This window comes from Eleutherodactylus coqui, chromosome 3, assembly GCF_035609145.1.
Source record: "Eleutherodactylus coqui strain aEleCoq1 chromosome 3, aEleCoq1.hap1, whole genome shotgun sequence".
Classification (NCBI taxonomy): domain Eukaryota; kingdom Metazoa; phylum Chordata; class Amphibia; order Anura; family Eleutherodactylidae; genus Eleutherodactylus; species Eleutherodactylus coqui.
This window is the reverse complement of record NC_089839.1, coordinates 252425251-252447321: the sequence shown is the minus strand read 5'-3', so window position 1 is coordinate 252447321 and position 22071 is coordinate 252425251. Positions and strand designations below refer to the sequence as shown.

General features: G+C 43.5%; 1 protein-coding gene across 4 annotated transcripts in view; it reads right to left on the bottom strand.

Annotated features, from left to right (window-relative positions):
* Positions 1-217: 217 nt before the first annotated feature.
* The window catches only part of SUCO (SUN domain containing ossification factor), a 72076-nt gene continuing 50222 nt past the window's right edge, over positions 218-22071 (bottom strand). For all 4 annotated transcript variants that reach the window (XM_066597300.1, XM_066597301.1, XM_066597303.1 and 1 more), the window contains 9 exons: positions 20611-20691; positions 18332-18425; positions 15639-16757; positions 13419-13506; positions 10587-10691; positions 9861-10012; positions 7781-7872; positions 3277-3332; positions 218-1566 (listed from right to left, as the gene is read on the bottom strand). In XM_066597300.1, coding sequence (XP_066453397.1) covers positions 1123-1566; positions 3277-3332; positions 7781-7872; positions 9861-10012; positions 10587-10691; positions 13419-13506; positions 15639-16757; positions 18332-18425; positions 20611-20691 — 2231 coding nt within the window. In that variant the 3' untranslated portion in view covers positions 218-1122. The remainder of the gene's footprint in view (positions 1567-3276; positions 3333-7780; positions 7873-9860; positions 10013-10586; positions 10692-13418; positions 13507-15638; positions 16758-18331; positions 18426-20610; positions 20692-22071) is intronic.

Genomic DNA, 22071 nt, shown 5'->3' with positions numbered 1-22071 from the left:
CTTTTAAAAGAGGCTGCCCGGTTGTATATTATTGTTGGCTTACTCTGATGATTGGGGCCTGGGGAGCAGACCCTATCGATCAACTGTTCACCGGGCTGATGCACTCACGTGCTGAACTCAATTCTGCAGGAAGGAGATAGCTACGTTCTTATTGTAGTGGCGAAGTTCAGTATTACAGGTTAAGTTCCCATTGAAAATCAATGGGAACTATGCCTGCAATACCAAACCTGTCCACTACAGTAAGAACAGAGCTGCCTGCTTCCTGTAGAATTCAGCTCAGTGCACAACCACGCCAGCCTGGCCAAAAACTGATCAGCAGGTAATGGACCACTGCCAATCAACTACTGATTACTGATCCTGAGAATCAGCCATCAATAGTTTTCAATCAGACATCCCCTTAAGGATTTCTTCGCAACTCCTTCATAGAAATGATCGACACCCCAAACTAAAAGTTCTGTGTAAATATGCTGGACAGACGGCACAACCTCGATGTTGAACCCTGGTCAAAAACCAACAGATTGACTTTGGAGGCACCCATGGCAGCTACAACGTATTTGATCACTCTATCTATGTAGAGACTATTGGTTCAAAGTTGTCATATAATCTCAGACGTTCCTCATGGAATGGATTCGCTGTAGGACGTCTTGTATTCTTTAGTGTTAAACTTCAGGAAGCAGCAAAAAGGAACTTAAAAAAAAATATCTAAATGTGTTAACTAAAAACCTAAGTCACGCATTCACACTTGGTGCTTTTCCCTCCAGTGGCATTATAAATAGACAGAAGGCACATAAATATGGAAAGGTGCAAGTACGGGAACGACATCAGGGTAGGATACGACAACTTGAGCTCAAGTTAAACCCAACAATCTGGGTATTAAATGTTCTTTCCCCCAGTAATTAAACTGCGAAAAATATAACCCTATAGAAACATTTCAAGAAAGAAGAAGAAGATGCTCGATTTCCTTGCTCAAAAATGTCCAGGAATAGGAGATGATCCAAGTTCTTAACGACCGGCCCATCTCGCGTTGTGCATGTAACCCTTAAATAAATCAGCTGGAGATATCTTAACATAGTACCGGAGTCAGTAAAAAAAAAAAATGTATAGATCAGGTACCCTGTGCGACTAGAGCCGACCGGAAACTGTTGTAACCCCAAATGTACCAACAGTCAACTCTTTATTAGTTTTGATGATGTCGTGCAGACTAGGCATGGACCCGGATTTAGTCTGTATTAATGTTTTGATGAACTTTCCTTGGTCCTGAAGTTTTGAGCGCCTGCGCTTAATGGCTCTTTTTTCAGTTTTAGTCTTTTGGGGTTGTCCATTACAAAGGGCTGAACAGGCTGTGATGCCACAAAAGTAGGATTCCTCCGACTGGGAAGAGGTCTCCGAGCTGCCCTCAGAAGGTGGGCCCTTGTAGGAAGAGTGGTACACCTCTCCCATATTTGAGAAGTCTCTCTGGTTTGTGAATTCTTTCTTGGTTTTTATGTCCCCGTTTGGGAGCGCTTTTAAAGGAACCAGCGGTTTAATGGTCTCAATCTTCTCCGTTTTATACTTGCAGCGCTTTTTCTGGAATAATGGGGGGAGAAAAAAAAAAAGAATTTGTTAATTATACAATCTTTTAAATCTTTACAAAAATGCTTTCATTAAGTATGACTCAGCATAGCTAATCCTTTTTTTTCTTTTGCTTTTCATCAAGAGGGAACGATGGTGAAGACTCTGAAGTTATACTTTATATGGGATGATGTGGAAGGCATTATGTTCTTGTAATGCAAGAGTTAGACAAGGTCAAAAGTAAAAGCTTTAATTTAGCATATGTGACAGTGGAGGGGAAAAAAAAGGGATCCGTTCTGCTTTGCAATGCTGCCATCTACTGGTCAAATACTGTTACAAACTTGTTAGTTCAAGTTCTAAAAGAAAAGAAATTCTGGACCAAAAACACTATTTTATTGCCATCTGGAGGTGGAAGTTAGTAGCACTGTCATGCTACAAAAAAACTCAATAAAAAGAGGGGATGAGTCATCAGAAAATGACCTATTCTATAAAAAAAAAAAAAAAAAAAAAAATTTTTTTGTGTTAAGCATTTTTTTGTTTAAGTTGACGATTTAAAAAAAAAAAAGTCACAATTTGTATAAAGAAACAAAAACAAAAAACAATTAAAATCCTGCATTTGTCACACTGACCACAGAGCCAATTAGGCCGATACTTTCTGATATCTGTAGAGAAAACTTTGCAGCCATCATCTCACCAACATCACTGTCAGGATTACACCAGGACTACATATAGCGGCCACCTATATGTAAATCACACAGGATCCATCATTCATAGTAGGTGATCAGCTGGGACTATCTGCTCCCCTCCCTGTAAAATGACCCCTGCACAGGTCACAAAACATGCCTAGAATGGTCTCCTATACAAGTCAACAGGTCCTCCCCTGTCCATTGTATGAATGGCCCATGAAGCTGCTGTAATATTTCTCTAAATGCTGCTAAATGCAGTTCAGGAAGGAATGGCCGCCCCCATAGTCATGTATAGACAACAGAATAAGAAAAAATAAAGAATCTAAAAATCAGAAAATAAAAACAGATTAGAAGTTTGTAATCTGTTTTTCCATCTGGTTTTAATAAAAATAAATAAAATGGTGATCTAGTCCATCTTAGTACGGTCAAAGTGGTTAACCTATGTGAAGGGAACCTGTGACATCCCCACAGCACCATAAACTAAGTCATGGAAAGTCCCATGTGTATCCTCATCCAAAGCCATGTGTAGGAGTGCGTGCGCAAGAGACTCTGGGAAGAGTCAGATTTTCTTGCCGTGGGAAGAGTCAGATTTTCTTGCCGTAGGCAGATTTCACCAACTGACCACTCCGGATCGTGGGAGTGCATTATCCCGAAACCCCCCCCCCCCCCCCACCCCTCCTTCCAGAAAAAAAAAAAAAGCACCATATCACCCACATAACTTAGTTTATGTGCTGTGCGGATGCAAGAGGTTCCCTTTAAAAGCAAACAGACACATTAAAACGACCCTCCGGGTTTGGAGACACGGGGATGACCCTACCAGCTTCTCTGACTGCCCGATGCACACTGTATTAGTATACATCGGTAGTCTAACACACTACACCTGCTTTGATTGGCCAGTGCTGTCCATATGAGCAGTGCTGGCCAGTCAGAGCAGCATGTAGGGTCTTAGACTACCAATGCATGCCATGCACAGTCTGCTTCGGGTCGTCAGTGGTTCGGTCATCTCTGCTTTAGGGCTGCTGCAAGACACGAATCTTACCTTTTTTTCTGGAGAGAATTTCAATGGCTCCACAATGTACAAGTCATTTGGGTCCACTTAAGGAAAAAAAAAAGAGAAAAAAAAAAAAAGAATTACTGTTAGTGCAGGACATTACTAGAGAGTACATGGTACATTGTATTCATACCCGTGTGCATGCCCCTTAGGCCAGAATGCCCTGCGGTGAGAACGAGCACATATCAGTCCTTTTTCTAATATTTACTTAAACAGAGCTGCCCAGAGGGATTTTTCTTTAAAGCGACCCTCTGACTTTGGGACCGTAGGAGGGTATAATTAGCCCCATTAGATCCTTTGTTGTTTCTCCAATCTGCCAGTTTTGTGTCCTATTTTTGTCAATCCTTGATGGCTGCAGCAATTGTCTATCTACCTAAAGCACATTATAGGTCTGCTTTCTGATTGGCCAGTGCTGATCACATGAGCAGCAGTAGTTTATTACTACCAATGCACTGTGGGGATTACGTAGTCTGAAGATTGTGTTGGCCATCTTGGAGGTATAAAATTTCGCCTGCAACCTGCAGATCAGAAGAGAGGAGAACTGCAGGTACCCCCCCACCCCCTTCAATATCCACAATAACAAAGACACATAAAAAAAAAGCTATTGAAAAACATTTATCCTTCATCAAAAAGATCTAGTTTACAAATAAACTCCAGGATTTGCAATCTGTATTTTGCCAATATTTATGCAAACCATAAGCCTCCCTTACATGTGCGTTGCAGAAAGCGTTCCATTTTTAATTTCAGCTGCAGAAAAGCGCCACTTTCAAGCGGCTATATAGGAGGCTCCATTGAGAACAATGGGAGTCTGACAGCTTTCAGCGCAGCGCTTTACACTATAAGAAGCGGTGTGTTGACGGAGGCCTTACAGCCATGGTCTAAGATCTCTGCCCCATTGCTAATGAATGGAATCCTAGTGAGCCTTCCACTCTCTTAGTTCATCCAGTCTGCAATGACTTGGCTATCTATGGCCTATTAGGATATAAGAATGAGTAACACAATGGGGCGGATTTACCAATTCTGTTTAGTCAGTGCAACTTCAATCAGACAGTCTAAAATACGTGCCCCATTTATCACAGCGGCTCACACTGAAGGATTGATTTGGCCTCTTTAGATGGGCCATACCCTTAGACAAGTATCTAAACGGGACGATTACAGTACAGAATAGTTCAAGTTCACGCAGGAATCTTAAAGGGGTTGTCCCGCGGCAGCAAGTGGGGTTATACACTTCTGTATGGCCATAATAATGCACTTTGTAATGTACATTGTGCATTAATTATGAGCCATACAGAAGTTATAAAAAGTTATTCACTTACCTGCTCCGCTGCTGGCGTCCTCGTCTCCATGGTTGCCGTCTAATTTTTGCCGTCTAAAATGGTCGAATGGCCAAATTAGACGCGCTTGCGCAGTTCGGGTCTTCTTATCTTCTCAATGGGGCTCCGTGTAGCTCCGCCCCGTCATGTGCCGATTCCAGCCAATCAGGAGGCTGGAATCGGCAATGGACCGCACAGACGGGCTGCGGTCCACGGAGGGAGAAGATACCAGCGGCCATCTTCAACCGGTAAGTATAGAAGTCACCGGAGCGCGGGGATTCGGGTAAGCGCTGTGCTGTTCTTTTTTTCAGTCCCTGCATCGGGGTTATCTCGCGCCGAACCGGGGGGGGGGGGGGGGGGGTTGAAAAAAAAAAAAAAAACCGTTTCGGCGCGGGACAACCCCTTTAACGGTAATCGTCCCATGTAAATGCATGCAGCGAATAACTGAGCTGCTCAGTTTCTGTAAGCAGAAAACTGAACGCCGCATCATTCAGTATAAACCGCAGTCGTTCACTTCTGAACGACCGTTTGCCTACAGTGAATGGAGACAGGCGGGGTGTGAATGCTCCCTGGCCCCCCGCCTCCATGCTGGCCACACTCTGAGCGATGCCAAGGATACTTGCCCCTGTGTAACAGCACAGGGGCGAGCATCACTTACCAGATGCTGGGCATAGCGTGCCCGACAGCTCGTCCCATGTAAATGGGCCATTAGTTTGTGCCAGACGTTTGGTGCAAGTTGTTGCAGTTAAGCCACACCTTTTTGCTATACCACACCCCTACACAATAAGTCACACCTCCTCATCAAGTAAAAGGGAGTGCATTATTCTGTAAGATGCATTTTGCTACATTTAAAAAGAAAGAAAGAAAAAAAAAAAAAAAAGTGTCTAAAACAGGACGCAAGATTGTTGGAAAGCACCCCAAATTTGGCGCATGGCATTGGTAAACCTGCCCCAACGTTGCCGGATGACCTTATTACTCTACATGTACATTGTATGAAATGCTAAGGAAGACTGACACTATATACCTATGACTGCCGCAGACTTTATAGGTCAAAGGGCTAAATATAAAAGCTTGCTTGGCGCTGGGCTACCTCCGCCTGGTGCCGGCTGCAGACTGACTCTGAAGAGTGCACCTTCCTCACTCCTGCACTACATCTAGCTGTCTTACTCGAGGCTAAAAATGGGAAAACACAAATACAATGACAATCTTCACATCAGGTCTGGCTCCATTCTATATGCATCATCTGCACAGTTGCCTATCAGAACTTAACTAGATGTGGCAACTGCATTCACTAAATGTCCCCTCGAAATACAACAAAAAACAGGTTCATTCCCCCGACTTACAAAAAGGGGTTCAGTACTACAGGGATGCGTCCAGATCCCTCTGATGGCCGAAAGGATTCCGAGAGATAGGACAAGGAGAAGCTGCTTTACTTCCTTCTGATCACTTTTGGAGATCGTCTAGTTAAGACGCTCCATACTGGGTAACAACTGACAAGGACAGGTTATAGATGAAGTAGATGTTACGGGCTAGTCCCAGGGATAGGTCCAGTTTAAGCGACATAAATGTAGCATTCAGCCATATATTGGCTGCACCAACATTAGCCAGTCACTCATTAACCAGAAACAGGTCTAAATGTTTGATCGCCGAGGGTCCGACCCAATAGGGATCGTGAGAACGGTGCACCCCAAGTCCCCCGTAGTGAATGAGGCGGCAGTGTACATAGAAGTTAATGGAGTGGTGGTCATCTATGTGACAGAGGTAGATTGCCTCTCCAGCGACAGTAAATGGACTTTGGGGGATTCAGAGTGTGCAGTCTTCATGACCCCCGAGGAGTCCAGCAGTCTGACCTCCAGTGATCAAATTATTTAAGACTTGTCCTGTGGACAGGCAATAAATTATTCTAGTGGGATCGCTCGTTTTCCCTTTCGATGGCTTTTGCTGTGATCATAGCTGTTCATTGGCTTATAACTTGTTGCAGAAAGTCATCCCACAAGTTAAATTCTTCTAAAAGTTTTCTCATTTTAACAGGGAACCTGTAACCACCTAGGAGCACCATACACTAAAAGTTAAGTTTACATGGAGCAATAATCACCAAAATAATCACTGGAATTTTGGCAATAATCGTCCCATGTACACAGAGCTGCTGTTGAAGCCAGCGCACGGACAGTACAGCAGACTAATCACTGCAAGCACTCCCATTGATCTCTCTATAGAAGTGTGTGCACACAGCCTGCAGAGATCAGTCCACTCTGTGGTCTGTGCACCAACTTCCACGGCTGGCACCATAACTTCATTTATGGTGCTAATAGGTGGCAACAGGTTCCCTTTCCAGCTATTGAAAAGCTATCTTAATATACCCAAATCCTTGAAAATCTATTGACTGACATGTAAACTGTAGTAGATAAATTTTTCTTATCGCATTATTTTCTTTATATAGCTTTTTAATGGCTTTTGCTGTTGTAAAAACAGGATTTGTTACTTACCGTAAAATCCATTTCTCGTACTGTTCAGTGTGTGTGTCTGTGTGTGTGGGGCAGAGTAAGGCCGCAGGTATATTGCTGCTGCCACTAGTAGGCCTCCTAGTGGCAGCGGCTATACTCAAAGTCTTGCAGTGCCCCCCAATGACACAGACGAGAAATGGCAGCTTTTCAATTGCTTAAGGCAAGGTAACTGACTTATACAGATGCAGAAAAGTTTAACTCGTCACAGTAACTCAGAAGTATACCTGGCACCCCCACAACTCTTTAAAAACTTTACCCCACTGCCCTAAAGGAATTTGCTGATGAACTTCCAAGTGCAGGACACTTAATCCAATTGCGTGTAATATGTGATGTGCACATGGAAGCTCTACATTTCCTGTTTTTATCGCTGCTATGGACAGAAACCTAACCTAGCTTCCAACTCTGATTGGTTGGTAAATGAGCAATTGGTCCTAAATATTTCCATTTATCTGTGCACATATATTGTTCTACATACTGGCTTTCCCCCAATGACCATGTATTCAGAGTTTTCAAATCTACTATAACCTATAAGCCTATGGGTTATGATGGATGACAGTTCTGTGGGATGCTCGGTCGATAAATGAGTTAGTAGGTTATATGTGTATGAGAAATCATAAGGGGTCTAAACACATTCAGGTATGTGCCCTATGTAATACAACTCCGGGATACACGCACCTTCTTTACTTGATAGGTGAAATGACTGGGAACGGATAAGAGGAAATGTGGTTCTTCGCTTAAGGTTCATATCATCGTACGAGGAAAAACATCTAAAAAAGTCAAAAGAAAGTAGTTAGTCAGTGACTTGGCTATAATTACTGGTACTAGAGACACAATCACATCACGACATTGTTATACACGCTGGTCTTCATGTACGGGGGCGCTCAAACTACTACTACTGCCTGCGATGTTACAGGGTAAGCACCGTACTACACAGCAATGCACAGTAATTCAACTGCTCAAATGACATGAGCCGAAGGAAGAGAGGCGTGATTAAAGGGATATTTAAAGGGGAAATGCAGCCAAAATGATCTTCTGCTATGTGTTAGAAACAGGTTAAAAGATCACATTTGTAAAGCCTGTCATCTCAGACCGCCGTGGATTAAAGGCTAGACGCACAATAGCAGTTACAGGGTTAAACCTGAGAGACTTGTGTACAACTTGCATTGGACAGCACAGCAACACCAATCCATGCACTGCCCGATATACACAAACATGGCACATGTCCTATTTCTTGCCTGGGAATTAGAGAACATGCCATACATTTTTTTTTTTTCATGTGGATCATGGCGTAAGTAAACAAATGTCCATGTGTCTAGCCTCATAGGTTATACTAGGGTTGTGCGCTCTCTCCATGGAATTACACGGATAGCACAGGGTGCAAAATAAGTTAGCGTGCATCTAGCCTAAGGATCATAGAGCAGGGTCTCAACTCCAGCTCTCAAGTAATCAACAGGCCATGTTTTCAGGATTTCCTTAGTATTGTACAGGTAATCTAATTGGCAGTGGCTCAGACCCTGCCACAAGCGTTCTCTCTATAGAAGGATCTCTGCTGGGAGATGAGGGTGGGGCATTGGAATGGAGATACACTACTCTAAAAAGCGCTCAGACCTCTGACACAACTCCCGTTAGAGCTTATTCTAAAGAGCGCATTGCACATCTGTACGTCCAATGGACTTGACTAGATATAAGTGAGCATACTCGATAAGGCAAACTACTGGAGCGAGTAGTGTCTTATTCGAGTACCTGCCCGCTCGTCTCTAAAGATTCAGCTGCCGGCGCGGGTGACAGGTGAGTTGCTGCGGTGTGCAGGGAGAGCGCGCGGGGATGGGGGGGGGGGGGGGGGATGGGGGAGAGAGTACGAACTATTTGGGTCCAATCTGCAAAGGTGAATAGCCCACTCGAGAGAGCAGACGTATGAAAGCATATCGATGGCATCCAAGTGTCATCTTTTTTTCTTTGCACCGTTTTGGTGGACATAACAGATGCTCATCTGAATATGTCTAAGGGCCATGGCTTAAGAGGAAATGTGCCGTTGATTTCCTTTGAAACTCAGCATTTATGCCGCTAACTAGAATGTGGATTAGTTCCAGTTACATTTAATGAAGTTAATGCAACGCATTTCGGTACAAAATCTGCAGGAGTAATGGATTATAAAATCCCGCGGTCTGATCTTTATTCAATGCAGATTTTTTCTGGATTGAAAAACGGATTATGAAAACCTCATTAACGCGCACTGCAAGCACGGATTTCGGTGTGTGGAGGAAGTGTTTAAATCCAGAGAAAACCTACAGAGTGCAAACAATGCATTAGAAAGAACGAACGTGAAGGTGACCAATGGACACTGTGTAGAGCTCTTTTTTCTTACACTCGCTTTACGAATGTGATCTTCTCACTTGAAGCCATGACATAGGAGATGATTTGGACTTGAGTTACCCTCTAAAATAAACAGGGTGCAGCAAACTGCACAAACATTCAGTGATTGCAATAATTCACCTGAATGAAAACTGGGTGACTTTAGTGAATTTTGTAAAATGTTTCAGGTTTCTGTTAAGAGCGCAAAATTGGTGTCCAAATGAGCGATTAATTACTAACACTGTTACTTACGCTATAATGCCGGGTGCGAGCTTAAAGTAAAAAGAAAGATCAATTCTCCATTATACTAATCCTATCCATGCTACAACATAGATTTGTACAAATCATTACTTCTACTCTCTGTCCGTCCGTAGTTCCACCAACATAAGATATTTGGACTCACCTTTTAGGACTTGGGTAATTATTGCTTTTAGGGATTTTTGATAAGTCATCATCATTAAACTGAGAAGAGTTCCTACAGCGAGTGAAAACATATAACGCCAAACAGATGCATAAGATTAGAGAGACGACAAAATAACTCTGCTGATCAGATACCTGAAATACAAAACAAAAAGGGTTTCAAACTAATTAGAAACAGAAATAAAAATCAAATACAGAAATTGTTTACATGGAAGCCGAAACAAGAACTGGGTGGCCCTGTGTTGTCCCCAGACTAGGGGCAGTAGGTGTAGTAGTCTTAGCCCCACAAACTATATGTTTTAGTGCATAGCAATTATAAAATACGGCCTGTACATTGTGCTGGCCCAGGTTGGTACTGCAGGCTGAAACCTATTGGAGTGAATGAAACAGCCTGCAGTATCAATAAAAAAATAAAAATTGCTCACTATTTTCTGGCTTCTCGTTGCGTGCTGAGGGTGAAGCGCTGAGCGGGAAGCCAAGGATGTCTTTTGGTCTAAAGGCTCTGCACAAGTGCTGACTACCTTAGTGGTGACATCAGCGGTTGTGCAGTTGTTTAAACGACTGTCGGCCCGTGTAAAAGTGCCATTAGGGTGCGGAGATGAGAGAAATAAATGCCCTGTGAGCTCATCTCGGATATAAAGGCATCTGTCTACACAATGTAACAATACATACAGTGCATTCACCTACTGAGCACAGGCTTCACTCTTACCTCCCGCTTTAATCGAGTGACGGTAGCGGACAGATTAGACACTAGCTGGGTCATATTGATCAGCTGAGCTTGAAGCAGTTGAATGGATTCTGTTTGACGTTGATCCTGTTTAGAAAAAAAGAAGGATTTGATTGTCTATTACGGATATACTTTGCTTCTTCACTATTGTTATGCTGACACCCGTCAGGAACATTAAGGTAATTGAAAAATAATTAAAATGTTAAAACTACAACATTTCTTTTAATTCCTTCTTGTGCATGATGGGCATGGATTCCAGGAGGCACCTTTTCCACCGATCACTATGGCTGAAAATAATCTGATTTGTAAATGATTAATGTCGTATTTTGCACCAAATCTGTCCATAAATATAGGATAGAGAATACATCTAATATAGAAGTCACAAGTGCCTATTATAAGACCTCTGCTGCTGCCAGCCAGAAGTCAATGCGCCCAGTAGATACACTGAAATATTCTTCCTTTTTAGGAAGAGCAAACACAATGGGCAGACTTACTAAGCTGACGGCACCGAGTCCTGGGCAGAAATTGCAGCAAGATTTGGCTCAATTCTAGCGTATGATGTCACATCACGTTATAGAGCCATTCGTGAATATAGAACACTGCTTCAACCAGCAAGGGGTTCAACATCTCTGGATAGGGCTCGGTGTAAACGTAATTTTTGCCAAAATTGCAACAAAAAGTTGGCAAAAACTAAGCAACAGGTGGTATAAAGTTAGCCAAAACAGGCTAAAAATGTCCCAGAGCCATGGCAAAATTTGGTGCGTTTTTAGACTGCCTAGTCTAAAGCTGGCCATACACATTAGATAGCCAGATGCTCACCCCCAATCCTCATCTTCCCTGGAGGAAAGGAATCCTCTGTAAACTAGATAACCGATGGGTTTAGCCAATATACAACTAGTGTGTATAACCACCTTAAGCTTGGCTGTCAAACTACTAAAGACACAAATCATACATCATGGAGTAAATCTGTACAGAAATCTCTACACTAATTTTGGTGCAGATATCCACAGCAGAATTTACTCAGTGCAAAGCAATTAATGAATTCCATTGAAAATCTGCATAATTTGTGTTACAGCATGAGCATCACTGGGACGAGCTGCCAGGCATAGTTTGCCCAACAGCTTATCCCGTGTAAATGCGGCATTAGACAGAATTAGTAAAGGCCCATTTAAACACACAGATAATCCTTCAATAGATTATTAGTACTGTAAAACAATTGCTGATCTTTCAAAGTACCAATAGCAATTAGTGCCAATCAGCTTTATTTGCATGCAAATGAGATTCTAGGAGCTGTTGCAGAACTCAGAAGGAGGTGTGAGCTTTGTAATTAGCTCCATTGTTCAGCCAGGGGCTGCTAAGAGAAAACTATGTAATCTCTAGTTTCCCATGGAGAATTCAGCACCATGGACAGCATGCCGTCCTGCTTACCAGCTGTTCTGCTAGCAGGGCTGACAGCTGAGACAAGGCAATCCCCTCTCTGGTGGCAGAACACAGCCTGCAGTCCTACCGAACCATGGTTTTAAAGCAGAACTGAAAACAGCCGTTTATCAGAAAACTGAAAGATGGGCACATTTAGACGATTATTGTTCAAAAGATGGCTTTCGAGCGAATTTTGAGCGCTAAATCGGTGTCTAAATGGGCCTTAACTCTGCGTCAATGAGTATCTGAGTAAAAAGAGCTTGCACAGGCAGATAAGGAAACTGACCGTTCATGGGTAGAGAAAAGCAGCTAGTAGTATAAGGCAACTGTAAACAGCCCCTTAAAGTGATGAAAAAGTATATAAAATACGCCAATGTGTACATTATTGATGCCTGACTAAATTGAATCGCAGACCATTTTAATTAATATGCCAGGAGTTATTCTTAAAACATTTAAAGGGGTTGTCTCGCGAAAGCAAGTGGGGTTCAGCACTTCTGTATGGCCATATTAATGCACTTTGTAATATACATCGTGCATTAAATATGAGCCATACAGAAGTTATTCACTTACCTTCCCTGCGCTGGCGTCCCCGTCTCCATGGCTCCATCTAACTTCAGCGTCTAATCGCCCGATTAGACGCTCTTGCGCAGAAGGGTCTTCTGCCTTCGGCTCGGTTCAGCAGCAGCGGCGTTCTGGCTCCGCCCCCTTGTACGCATCATCGCGTAGCTCCGCCCCGTCACATGTGCCGATTCCAGCCAATCAGGAGGCTGGAATCGGCACATGTCATGGGGCGGAGCTACGCGATGACGCGTAGAAGGGGGCGGAGCCAGAACGCCACTGCTGCCGGACAGACCCGAAGGCAGAAGACCCTTCTGCGCAAGCGCGTCTAATCGGGCGATTAGACGCTGAAGTTAGATGGAGCCATGGAGACGGGGACGCCAGCGCAGGGAAGGTAAGTGAATAACTTCTGTATGGCTCATATTTAATGCACGATGTATATTACAAAGTGCATTAATATGGCCATACAGAAGTGCTGAACCCCACTTGCTTTCGCGAGACAACCCCTTTAAGAGCCCAGAGGAAATTCAACTTCTAGCACTTAAAAGGTGCGTCCACATGAGATCTAGTCAGCAGCAGAAACGATTTGCCTCGAAATCTGCACATATTACATTGGATTTAGTTAAGAATTGTGCTGCGGACATCAACCTGCGGTGGAAATGTGCATCATAAACGGACATGCTGTAAATGTAATACCCGCACCACGTGTAAATGTTAATCCGCACGCGCAGCATGAAAAAAGTTATCTGCATGCAAGTGGAAATCTGCGGTGTGCGCATCCCTTGTGGACAAATCTTTTAACTTTTTGCTGTGAAGTTTCCAGATGCCGTATATTACCTGCTCCTCGGCTATTCGGGAAGTATTTTGAAGTTTTAATATCGTCTTGTTGAACGCTCTCTGCATTTCTTCCATTTGTTTTCGATACCTTTGAAAAAAAAAAAAAAAAAAAAAAAGTTTCAATATGATCTACATAAAAACCTTTTTTTGTGCTGCAGGAGTAAAGATAAATCTACCAGTTCATAGGATACAAGTGAAATCTGGCAGCCTATGTAAGAAACTATATTCTCACCATCAGCTCTCTGTGTATGCATCAGTAATTATGTGTATTTCTCATAAAGAACAAAAGGTCCTCCCCCTTGTCTCCAGCTCAAGCTCCAGGTAGCTGGAGAGAATCAATCATTAGGCAGGGGTAGAGGGGCCCAATGTCCACGGGCGGGTCTGATTCCGTGCAGGGAATCCCACACGAAATCCTGCCCCGCCCACAGCCAGTAAGCCCTGCGCACCTGTATTTTCCCGGCAGCGGCATCCGCGCGGACCTCTCCACTTCCAGGTTTGCTGTACTGTGTATGGTCTTCACGGCCCGCAGTGTGCGCTGCAGGTGTGCCGTGGATCGGACAGCTTACATTGACTTCAATGGAAGCTGTCCATGCGGGAACCGCACAAAAATGGAGCGTGTTGCAATTTGTTTTTGGGACCGAAAGGTGCGCAAAACAAATCTGCATGCTTTAATTAATTTGCAGACGCCCATGCTTCCCTCTGGGCGGCTTGATTTGTGGATACCCTGCAACTCAAACACACCTGTGGACATTGGGCTAGAGCCGGGGTCTGTAGCAGTCAGTGCATCGTCCATTAGGCAGTGTGAGAGCAACATATATACAGCGTGTGCTGCAGAAAACATAAGATTCCATTGCCAAGCAAGGACTGAAAAGATGGATACTTGTCCTAATAGGTCGTCCGCCAATAGATACAATTGGTTTAGACGCCAAAATGGATGTGAGAGACTTGCTTTAACCATCATTACTGGCTGCAGTCGTCCACCACTATATATAATACATGGAATGATGCATTTGATAACATTGTGAAGAGTGAAGCGATGTTCTGTCTTTTCATCAGAAGAGGCAAAACGTAATGATCTTTGTAAAAATTGTGCATCGGTTCTGCCAGTGTAAGGTCCTAGTTTTAGTCTGCTTTTATAGCAGGTAAGGGGTCTATCGATATGTTGCCCATTTGCAGCAGCACTTCAGTAGATTGCAGAGCTATGCATATATAAGTGGGCTTTTGCATGGGACGTTCTGTCAGTCACAGATGCCCAACAGGTCGTCCCAGCGATAATCATTCCTGTGCTTTTACACTGAATGGAGGTATAGCGGGTCGCGAGTCAGGAATCGTTCCGGCCCACCCACCTCCATCCACAGTAAGCAGGCTGTCATTCATAAGTGAATGGCTGCCTGTTTACAAGGAGAGATCCGATCGGTTTTCTGCATGCAAGAACTGAAGAACGAATGAGAGGCGAACAAGTTCTTCACGCATTTACACTGAACGATGATCGTTACGATCCTTGCTTGATCGCAGGAATCCAAACAATAATCCTTCCATGTAAAAGCACCTTATGCCTGATGCCCATGCTGCGGCCAATAGCCTCGGGCATCAGGGCACTGATTAAAAAGGAAAAAAGTTAGTCTCATATTGCTTAAAAACTCTTATACACCGCGGCCAATAAAGACGACAACGCTTCCTCTGTCAGTCATCTACATAATTTTCCATGGCAGCTGGGGGCGTAACAAAGAATCTGCCTAAAACAAATATTCATAAAACAAAAGGCCATAGACAGACACAAAATTAAAAGGGTCGTCCCAATTGAGTCTGGATGATGAAGCCCCTGGGAATCTGTTAATATCCATGGGGAAAGCTGCAGGCTTAAAGGGTTTTTAGGGAAAAAAAAAAAAGAAATAGTGACAACCTATCCTTTGGGATAAGTCATCAATAGCAGATTAGTGTAGGGTCCATCGCTCGGGACCCCTGCCAATCAGCAGATGCTCCTGGGTGGCACACTGCACCGATCTACTATCGATGACCAATTTTATGGATAGGCCATCAGGTTTACAGCCGGAAAAACTCTAAGTGGAAATGCCGTATTATACAGGCCTATTGCAATGGCCAGGAGACCATATAATGATACAATCATAATGGAGCTGGAACGGCTCTTCATGCTGGCTAATGGAAGGGTCTCTAAGCATCTACACACACACAAAGACTAGGCAATATCATTTTACTAACCTCTGACTAAGCTCTTCCAGATAGCGACTGCTTAAAGACATATTAACCTCAAGAGCTTTGATACGGTTATTGAGCCGCATGAAGACGGATTCCTTTTGATTGGAGCCATGTACTTGATTTCCATTGGTATAACCCAGTTCAGTAGCATTTTGTAGTTCAGCATAGAAATCAGTAGTACTTCTGTGCAAGCTACCAGTGATGGAAACATCTTCAGTAATGTGGTCCTCTTCCCTTTTCTCCATGGCAGTTGGACTATCAACCACCTGTGTTGTTACGGGTTTTAATGAGTCTTTAGTCTCCAACTCGCTCACCACAGACGTCGTGCTCGTTTCTTGAATCGGAAGAGTCTCCGTAGTTTTAATAATGTTGGTGTAGTCAACCTGTTCATCCCTGGTGCTCTCAACAACACCCGTTAAAGTACTGTCCTCAAAACTTACCATTGGTTTCTCAGCATAAATCGGGACATCGCTTGTTTTTAACTCCTTTGTTTGATCCTGTACAGAGTCTGAAGATACTAAAACAGGAGTTGGGGTTGTCACCATTTTGGTGACCTCTAAAGGCGATACAATTGGTGATATGCTTTCATCTGCCACCACAGACTGAGAAATGGTCTGCGTCTGACTAGGCTCCAGATGGATGGATTCTACAATCCTATTTACAGAAGCAGTTTGTAGAGAGTCTCCAGGATTTATTAGAATGAAATCGGTTGTGGTCTCTATGATCCGGCTCTCTGAAGGTTCGATCGAGGGCTCAACGGTAGCCGAAGGAGCCAAAGGCTGCTCAGTGGATCGAGAGTCCTTTTCCTCCTTCCGTTTGTACTCTGAAGGTTTACTGCGTTGCCTATGAATGGCGACAATAGCTGAGCACCATTTATAAATGTACTCGGAGAAAGTGGAGATGCAGCAGATGGTGGCCAATTCCCCACAGTAAACCTGGGTCTCAAATTCAAACCACGACACCTTTTCTTCCTCCTGGTCATCGCTGCCCAAGAGAGTCACAGTTGACGGGCTTGGCTGCTCCTCGTCTTCCTCTTGAACCCACTGAACGATGGGACTCTCTTTGGGAGCCTCTGGTTCGGGTACAGACACCGTCGGAGGAGTCACAATCTCTTCCTCCAACCTTGAGTGAAGTAAAACAAATATGTTTTAGAGAAGGCAGTACACAAGTGTTCACATCTGAACAATGGAGAATTGTATTGTTAAAGCGACCCTCCGATTTTGGGACAAAACTCTGCGCCAGAGCTAGAAAGGAAGGGGATATGTGCCCGCAATACTTCTTCCCTGCCATCCCTCAAATCCATGGGTTACAGGCTCAGTTTTTGGCAGTCCAAGACGGCAGACACACTCTTCGGGCTATTTAACCTCCACAGTGCATTGGTAGTATCAGACTACTAATTCACTATACCAGCTTTGATTGGCCAGAGGTGCTCACATGATCAGTACTAGTCAATCAGAGAACAGTATTAGCTAGGTAGCAAATCGTGGCAGCCATCTTGAAAAGCCAAAACTGGGGCCAGAAGCTGGTGGATAGAAGGGGGTAACAAACAACTGTAAGCAATATACCCCCCCCCCCTTCTTCCCTGGGAAATAATTTTGCCACAAAACCAAGCCAGAGGGTCACTTTAATGCTTTAGAAAATCAGAAATACTGTGCATTAACCCTGTCACGTCCTAGAACTATGTGATGTATCCGGATTTTAAACACTTGCTGCAGCTAGAAAAAGGACTAAAGCTCAGATCTCCATTTCATATTTAAGCACAGAAGCTTGATTCAAATAAAGCCAGAATGATCTTTGTAGGCTCTCAATATTTGGGGTGTGTTACTTGTTTAAAGTTAGGTAGTAGAATAAAAGGGTTTTACTTCCTGACAAGAGGCTCCTTTTAGACAAGTCGATTATCGTTTGAACGATCGGATGACGTTGCTGCTAGCTCATTCGCTCTCGTGCAGCCCGCCTATACAGGCAGATTCATCGTTGGCTCAGTCTTTCCCATTCGCTGTATAAGTGACTAAGAGCGACTGACCGAGCGCTGCTTAAACCACACGATAAGTGAACGAGCCAATGAGGAAGCCGGAATAAAATGGACAATCGAGTGAATTATTAGTTGTTGGCTCGCATTTACACTGAACTATTATATACTAATCAGACGATGTGTGCCCTTGGAATGTTACATCCAAGGCCCACTTACACGTAAGGATCATCACACATTGTCGTTCATTTGAGCGACAATTGTTACATCTAACCGCGAGCCATCGCACACTTTGTTTGTCGCTCAGTTTCAGCCTGCATAAAAATTAAATCGCCGGCTCGCTCAGATCTCGTTATGTTTAAACACATAGGAATGTGAAGTACTGATAGAGAAGTGAACAATCCTCAACGATGATCTGCCTGTCTAGGCATCCTGACGAGCGAGAAAACCGCACACGACTTAGTGGTGATGTCACTCGCTCGTCCAGATGACAATCGTCGTGTGTGAAGGGGGCATGGGACTTTTTCTCCCACTTAAAAGTGGTGAGAAAAGGAGTATTTGCACATCTAACAAGCTGACTCTGGGATAAGCTTGATCTAGTCGACATGCACAGACAAGTGCATGTGGACATGGTGATAAGTGCCGTGCATGTACTCAGCGCATCGTAAACTGAGTTAGCTGTACTTCTAGCTATAGAACGTGACGGCCAAGGGCCAAGACGACTTACGTAGCTGTAGGAACTGGAGTTTGCTCAAGTGTCTCCGTTGTGCCTGCGGCTGGAGCTTCTGTTGTAATATTCTGCGGTTTACTCCCATTCAAAACTATGGATTAAAAATATAAAACTAAGTAATCAACGGTTGTATGTAGTAAAATCAGGGTGCGATGGCGGTGTTGACTTTAAGGAGAAGGTCACCAGACCAAACTTTTAAAATTGTATTGTAATGTCCTAATACAGGTAAACAGCGAGCGAGACTGCAGCCCAACAAAATGTTAACCCTTTCCAATCCACTTTCTGACATCTTCCTACATTCTGATTGAAGCCTGTACAGCTCTGATGTCGGAAGACGTCCGGCAGTGTATTCTTACTGTATATTGCTGGCCGCTCTGTTGTCGGGGGCCTCTCTGGCATGTCACATACTGTAGTGCTGGCTCTAGCCAGCAGATGGCACCATTGTATAATGGCAGGAGAAACCCCCCCCTAGGGAATCCTGAATTGAAAATTGTATTGCAAAGGGTTAATAAGGACCTCATTTCCCGTGTCTAGCAATGTGTATACCACAGAGAAATTCTTTCCCAGATGCCGGGCCGTCTCCAAAGGTTAGTGTACTATTTAAGCACCAGTTTGAAACTGTGCCGAACATTTACGATGACCAAGTTATACAAGCCACGGACACCTGAGGCATACATTTAATAATGGCATTGTATATACTTTGTAGAACACAACTGCAATTGGTTTTGCTTAAAAACGTTGCAGTGTGTCTTATCCACATGTACAGTGTAAGCTGCTTGAACCCGTTCTGTGCCACTCGCCTCCTTGTCTGTCAGTCTGCAGCCGCATCTCTTCCCCCTGAAAGCTCATAAACACCAAACTTTGATTTGGGTTAGTTTTATTTGACTAGGCTGGCTCTTAGATTTGCGGAGAGCAGAGGGGCTGCAGACGAGTAGTCAGGAGGCCAGCTCTCAGATTTAGAACAGAATCAAGCAGCTTACAGTGTATTGTAATACATGCATGCGTCTGAAGACAAAAACAACAACATTTACAATTGCAATTGATTTAAAAATTTTTTTCCATAAAACACAACACAAAAAAAAAAAATGTATGCAAAAGGTGGAAAGGCCACACAGTGGAAGTGTACGGGGCCTAATCCTCAGAGATGCAATGCATTCTATAGTGGAAAACACGAAGAAAAAAAAAAAAAGATTCAAGGCTTTGGACACCTTTACAAGACAAATTTTCTTTCCACTTAAATGCATGCATTTTGCGCTTAAAATACTTTTAGCGAAAGGTTTAATTAAAACGTCTTCTGCAGCTTCTACATATCATTGTACGGTAGATAGACAGCAGTCTGAGGGTACTTTTACATGGGATGACTTGTTAGTGCTTGTGCAGAGGGTTTAGACAGGCAGAGATCAGCGCGGGCTCCTCACTCATCGCTACATCTTCCACGTGATGTGCTGAGCAGGGAACATTTACACCAAGCGGGAATCCCGCAATCAAGTGATGTTTTTTTATGCTGACTATGCATTTACACGGAACATTTATTGCTCGGTTTTGCTTGGACGAATTGTGGGCGATGTTCCTTTCGTGTAAACGTCCCTTAAGTCTTAATAGGAGACCTGTCAGTGCAGCTGGACTAACAGGCTGATTACTTCTTCTCTTCTGCACTTTTTATCAGCTACTTTAGAACAAAGAAACTTATACAGTGATACGTAGAAGTTGCAGAAGACTAACAGCGCAATTTTTTTTTTTAATTCAACCCTGTTGGCAAAATAACAGTCAGCCCAAAAATACATGCATTTACAAGGGAAAAAGTTTGTACCCCAAAAAGCGCTCATAGCCTTTAAGCTAGCAAAGTATGCTTACATAAAAGACTGAGTGGCCCAGTCATTAATGTAAAACCTTGAAATCGCTTGATAGGTCTTGCTTCTAGAATACCCCACAGTACGTCTCACACATGAGCACCACAGCGGTGATTACAGGGTTGTTTGCTCCTGTGAGCTGCATTGCTTAGCAGTTAGGCTACATACAGAATGCATACAGCTCACCACGTCTGCGGACACCAATAGAGCTGCGGTGCAGGGCACATGCTTTGGGAAGCCCCAGGATTCTTCTACACTTTACCCTACCCAAGTTGTGGGATCTAGAGGCTATAATACTGCCCAACGCTTACCTGACAATCTGACTATAGCCTCTAGAACACCAGTAAGTACAATATATAGGTGTACCTTCCTCATATGTTCTCTTCATACTACAGTAAGACTGGAATATAAATATAAAGCGGCTACCTTTCCCTTCAGTGATTTCTTCCTTAGAATTCGCCCCCAGCATGTTAGCTGCAAGATTATTCACCATGCTAAGAATGGCATCTGCAGAGAACGCAGGAACACAAGCAAACGTTACTTCACCGCAGCCGTGTAAATGTAGGGAAACAACTCCGGCACAATAGGAAGAACACATGATGCACCTAGGAGGCCAGGAGATCTGCTCCAGATCAATAATGGACAATATACTACTTATCTAACCCTTTTAGTCCATCTGGAATTACGATACAGTTTAAATGGCTTTCTGGGACAAAATTAAATAAAATTACAGGCTAAAAATGGTGTTAAAAGAAAAAAAAAAAATTGCACACTCTGGTACTTCAGAGGCTGCCGTCCAGCCCTGGGTGTTCATCACTAAGATCCTGGCAGGCAGTCGCGTGCCTGCACAGCCAATCACAGGCTTTAGCGGCCATGGAAGAACTGCTAAAGCCTGTGATTGGCTAAACAGTCATGCGCACAATGAATGCACGCGACAGCCCACCAACGTCTTCTAGGTTCCAAGCCTCCAGCGTTGGACCGGGAGCCGCTGTAGCAGGAGAGTATATATTTTTTACTTCATTTTACACTGTTTCAAGTCTGCAATTTTTTAATCCTGGCAAACCCCTTTAATGTTTTCTATTCATGAGAAGAAAATGTATTTGAATAAGGTAATAGTAAAAATGATCTTGCTGTGATAAAATATTTGCAAGCCCCCATACATAATGTTGAATGGACCTGCAGATTTCAGACTGATCAAATGTATACGGGTGCCTTTGGAGACTCTACAGATTATGTTGGGGGGTGAGAAGCATCAGACATGATGAACTTCAATCCCTGATCCTTTAGTTCTGGCAAGAAATGAGCCACCAGATGTGTCTGGCAGTAGTTTAGGCCCTCTTCACATCTACGCTGGAGCCTCCATCACAGATCTCGTCCAAACTTCCAGATGAAAATCGCCAGGATGCCCAATGGACATCAGACAGACCCCATTATAGTCAACGGGGATTGTCGGGTGTCATTCATGTTGTGATGGTCCAATACTTCTGAAATTTTTGTTATTTGGCTTCCAAGATGGAAGCCAACAGAAATCTAAGCCTCCTCTCCCCATTCAGAACACGTGCATTCTGTGCAAGAGGGAAGCTAGAGCCAAGTCAACCGAACAAGGCTTTGTTTATAGGGAGATCAGCAAGATCTTAACAGGCTTTTCCAGTTTTATGTAAATAATGCTTAATCACTGGATGTATGAAGAGTTCTAGAACTTTCTGATATATTTTGGCTTTTAATTCTACAGCATTAAGATATTCGTTTGCCGTCACAAAAAAAAACCAAACCAGCAGGACTATGTATGTACAGGCTTGCTGCCAGCGAATGAAAACACTTTAAAAAAAAACAAAAAACTTTCAAACTTGAAATGTTTAGTATAATAGAAAGTTATATAACTTCCCA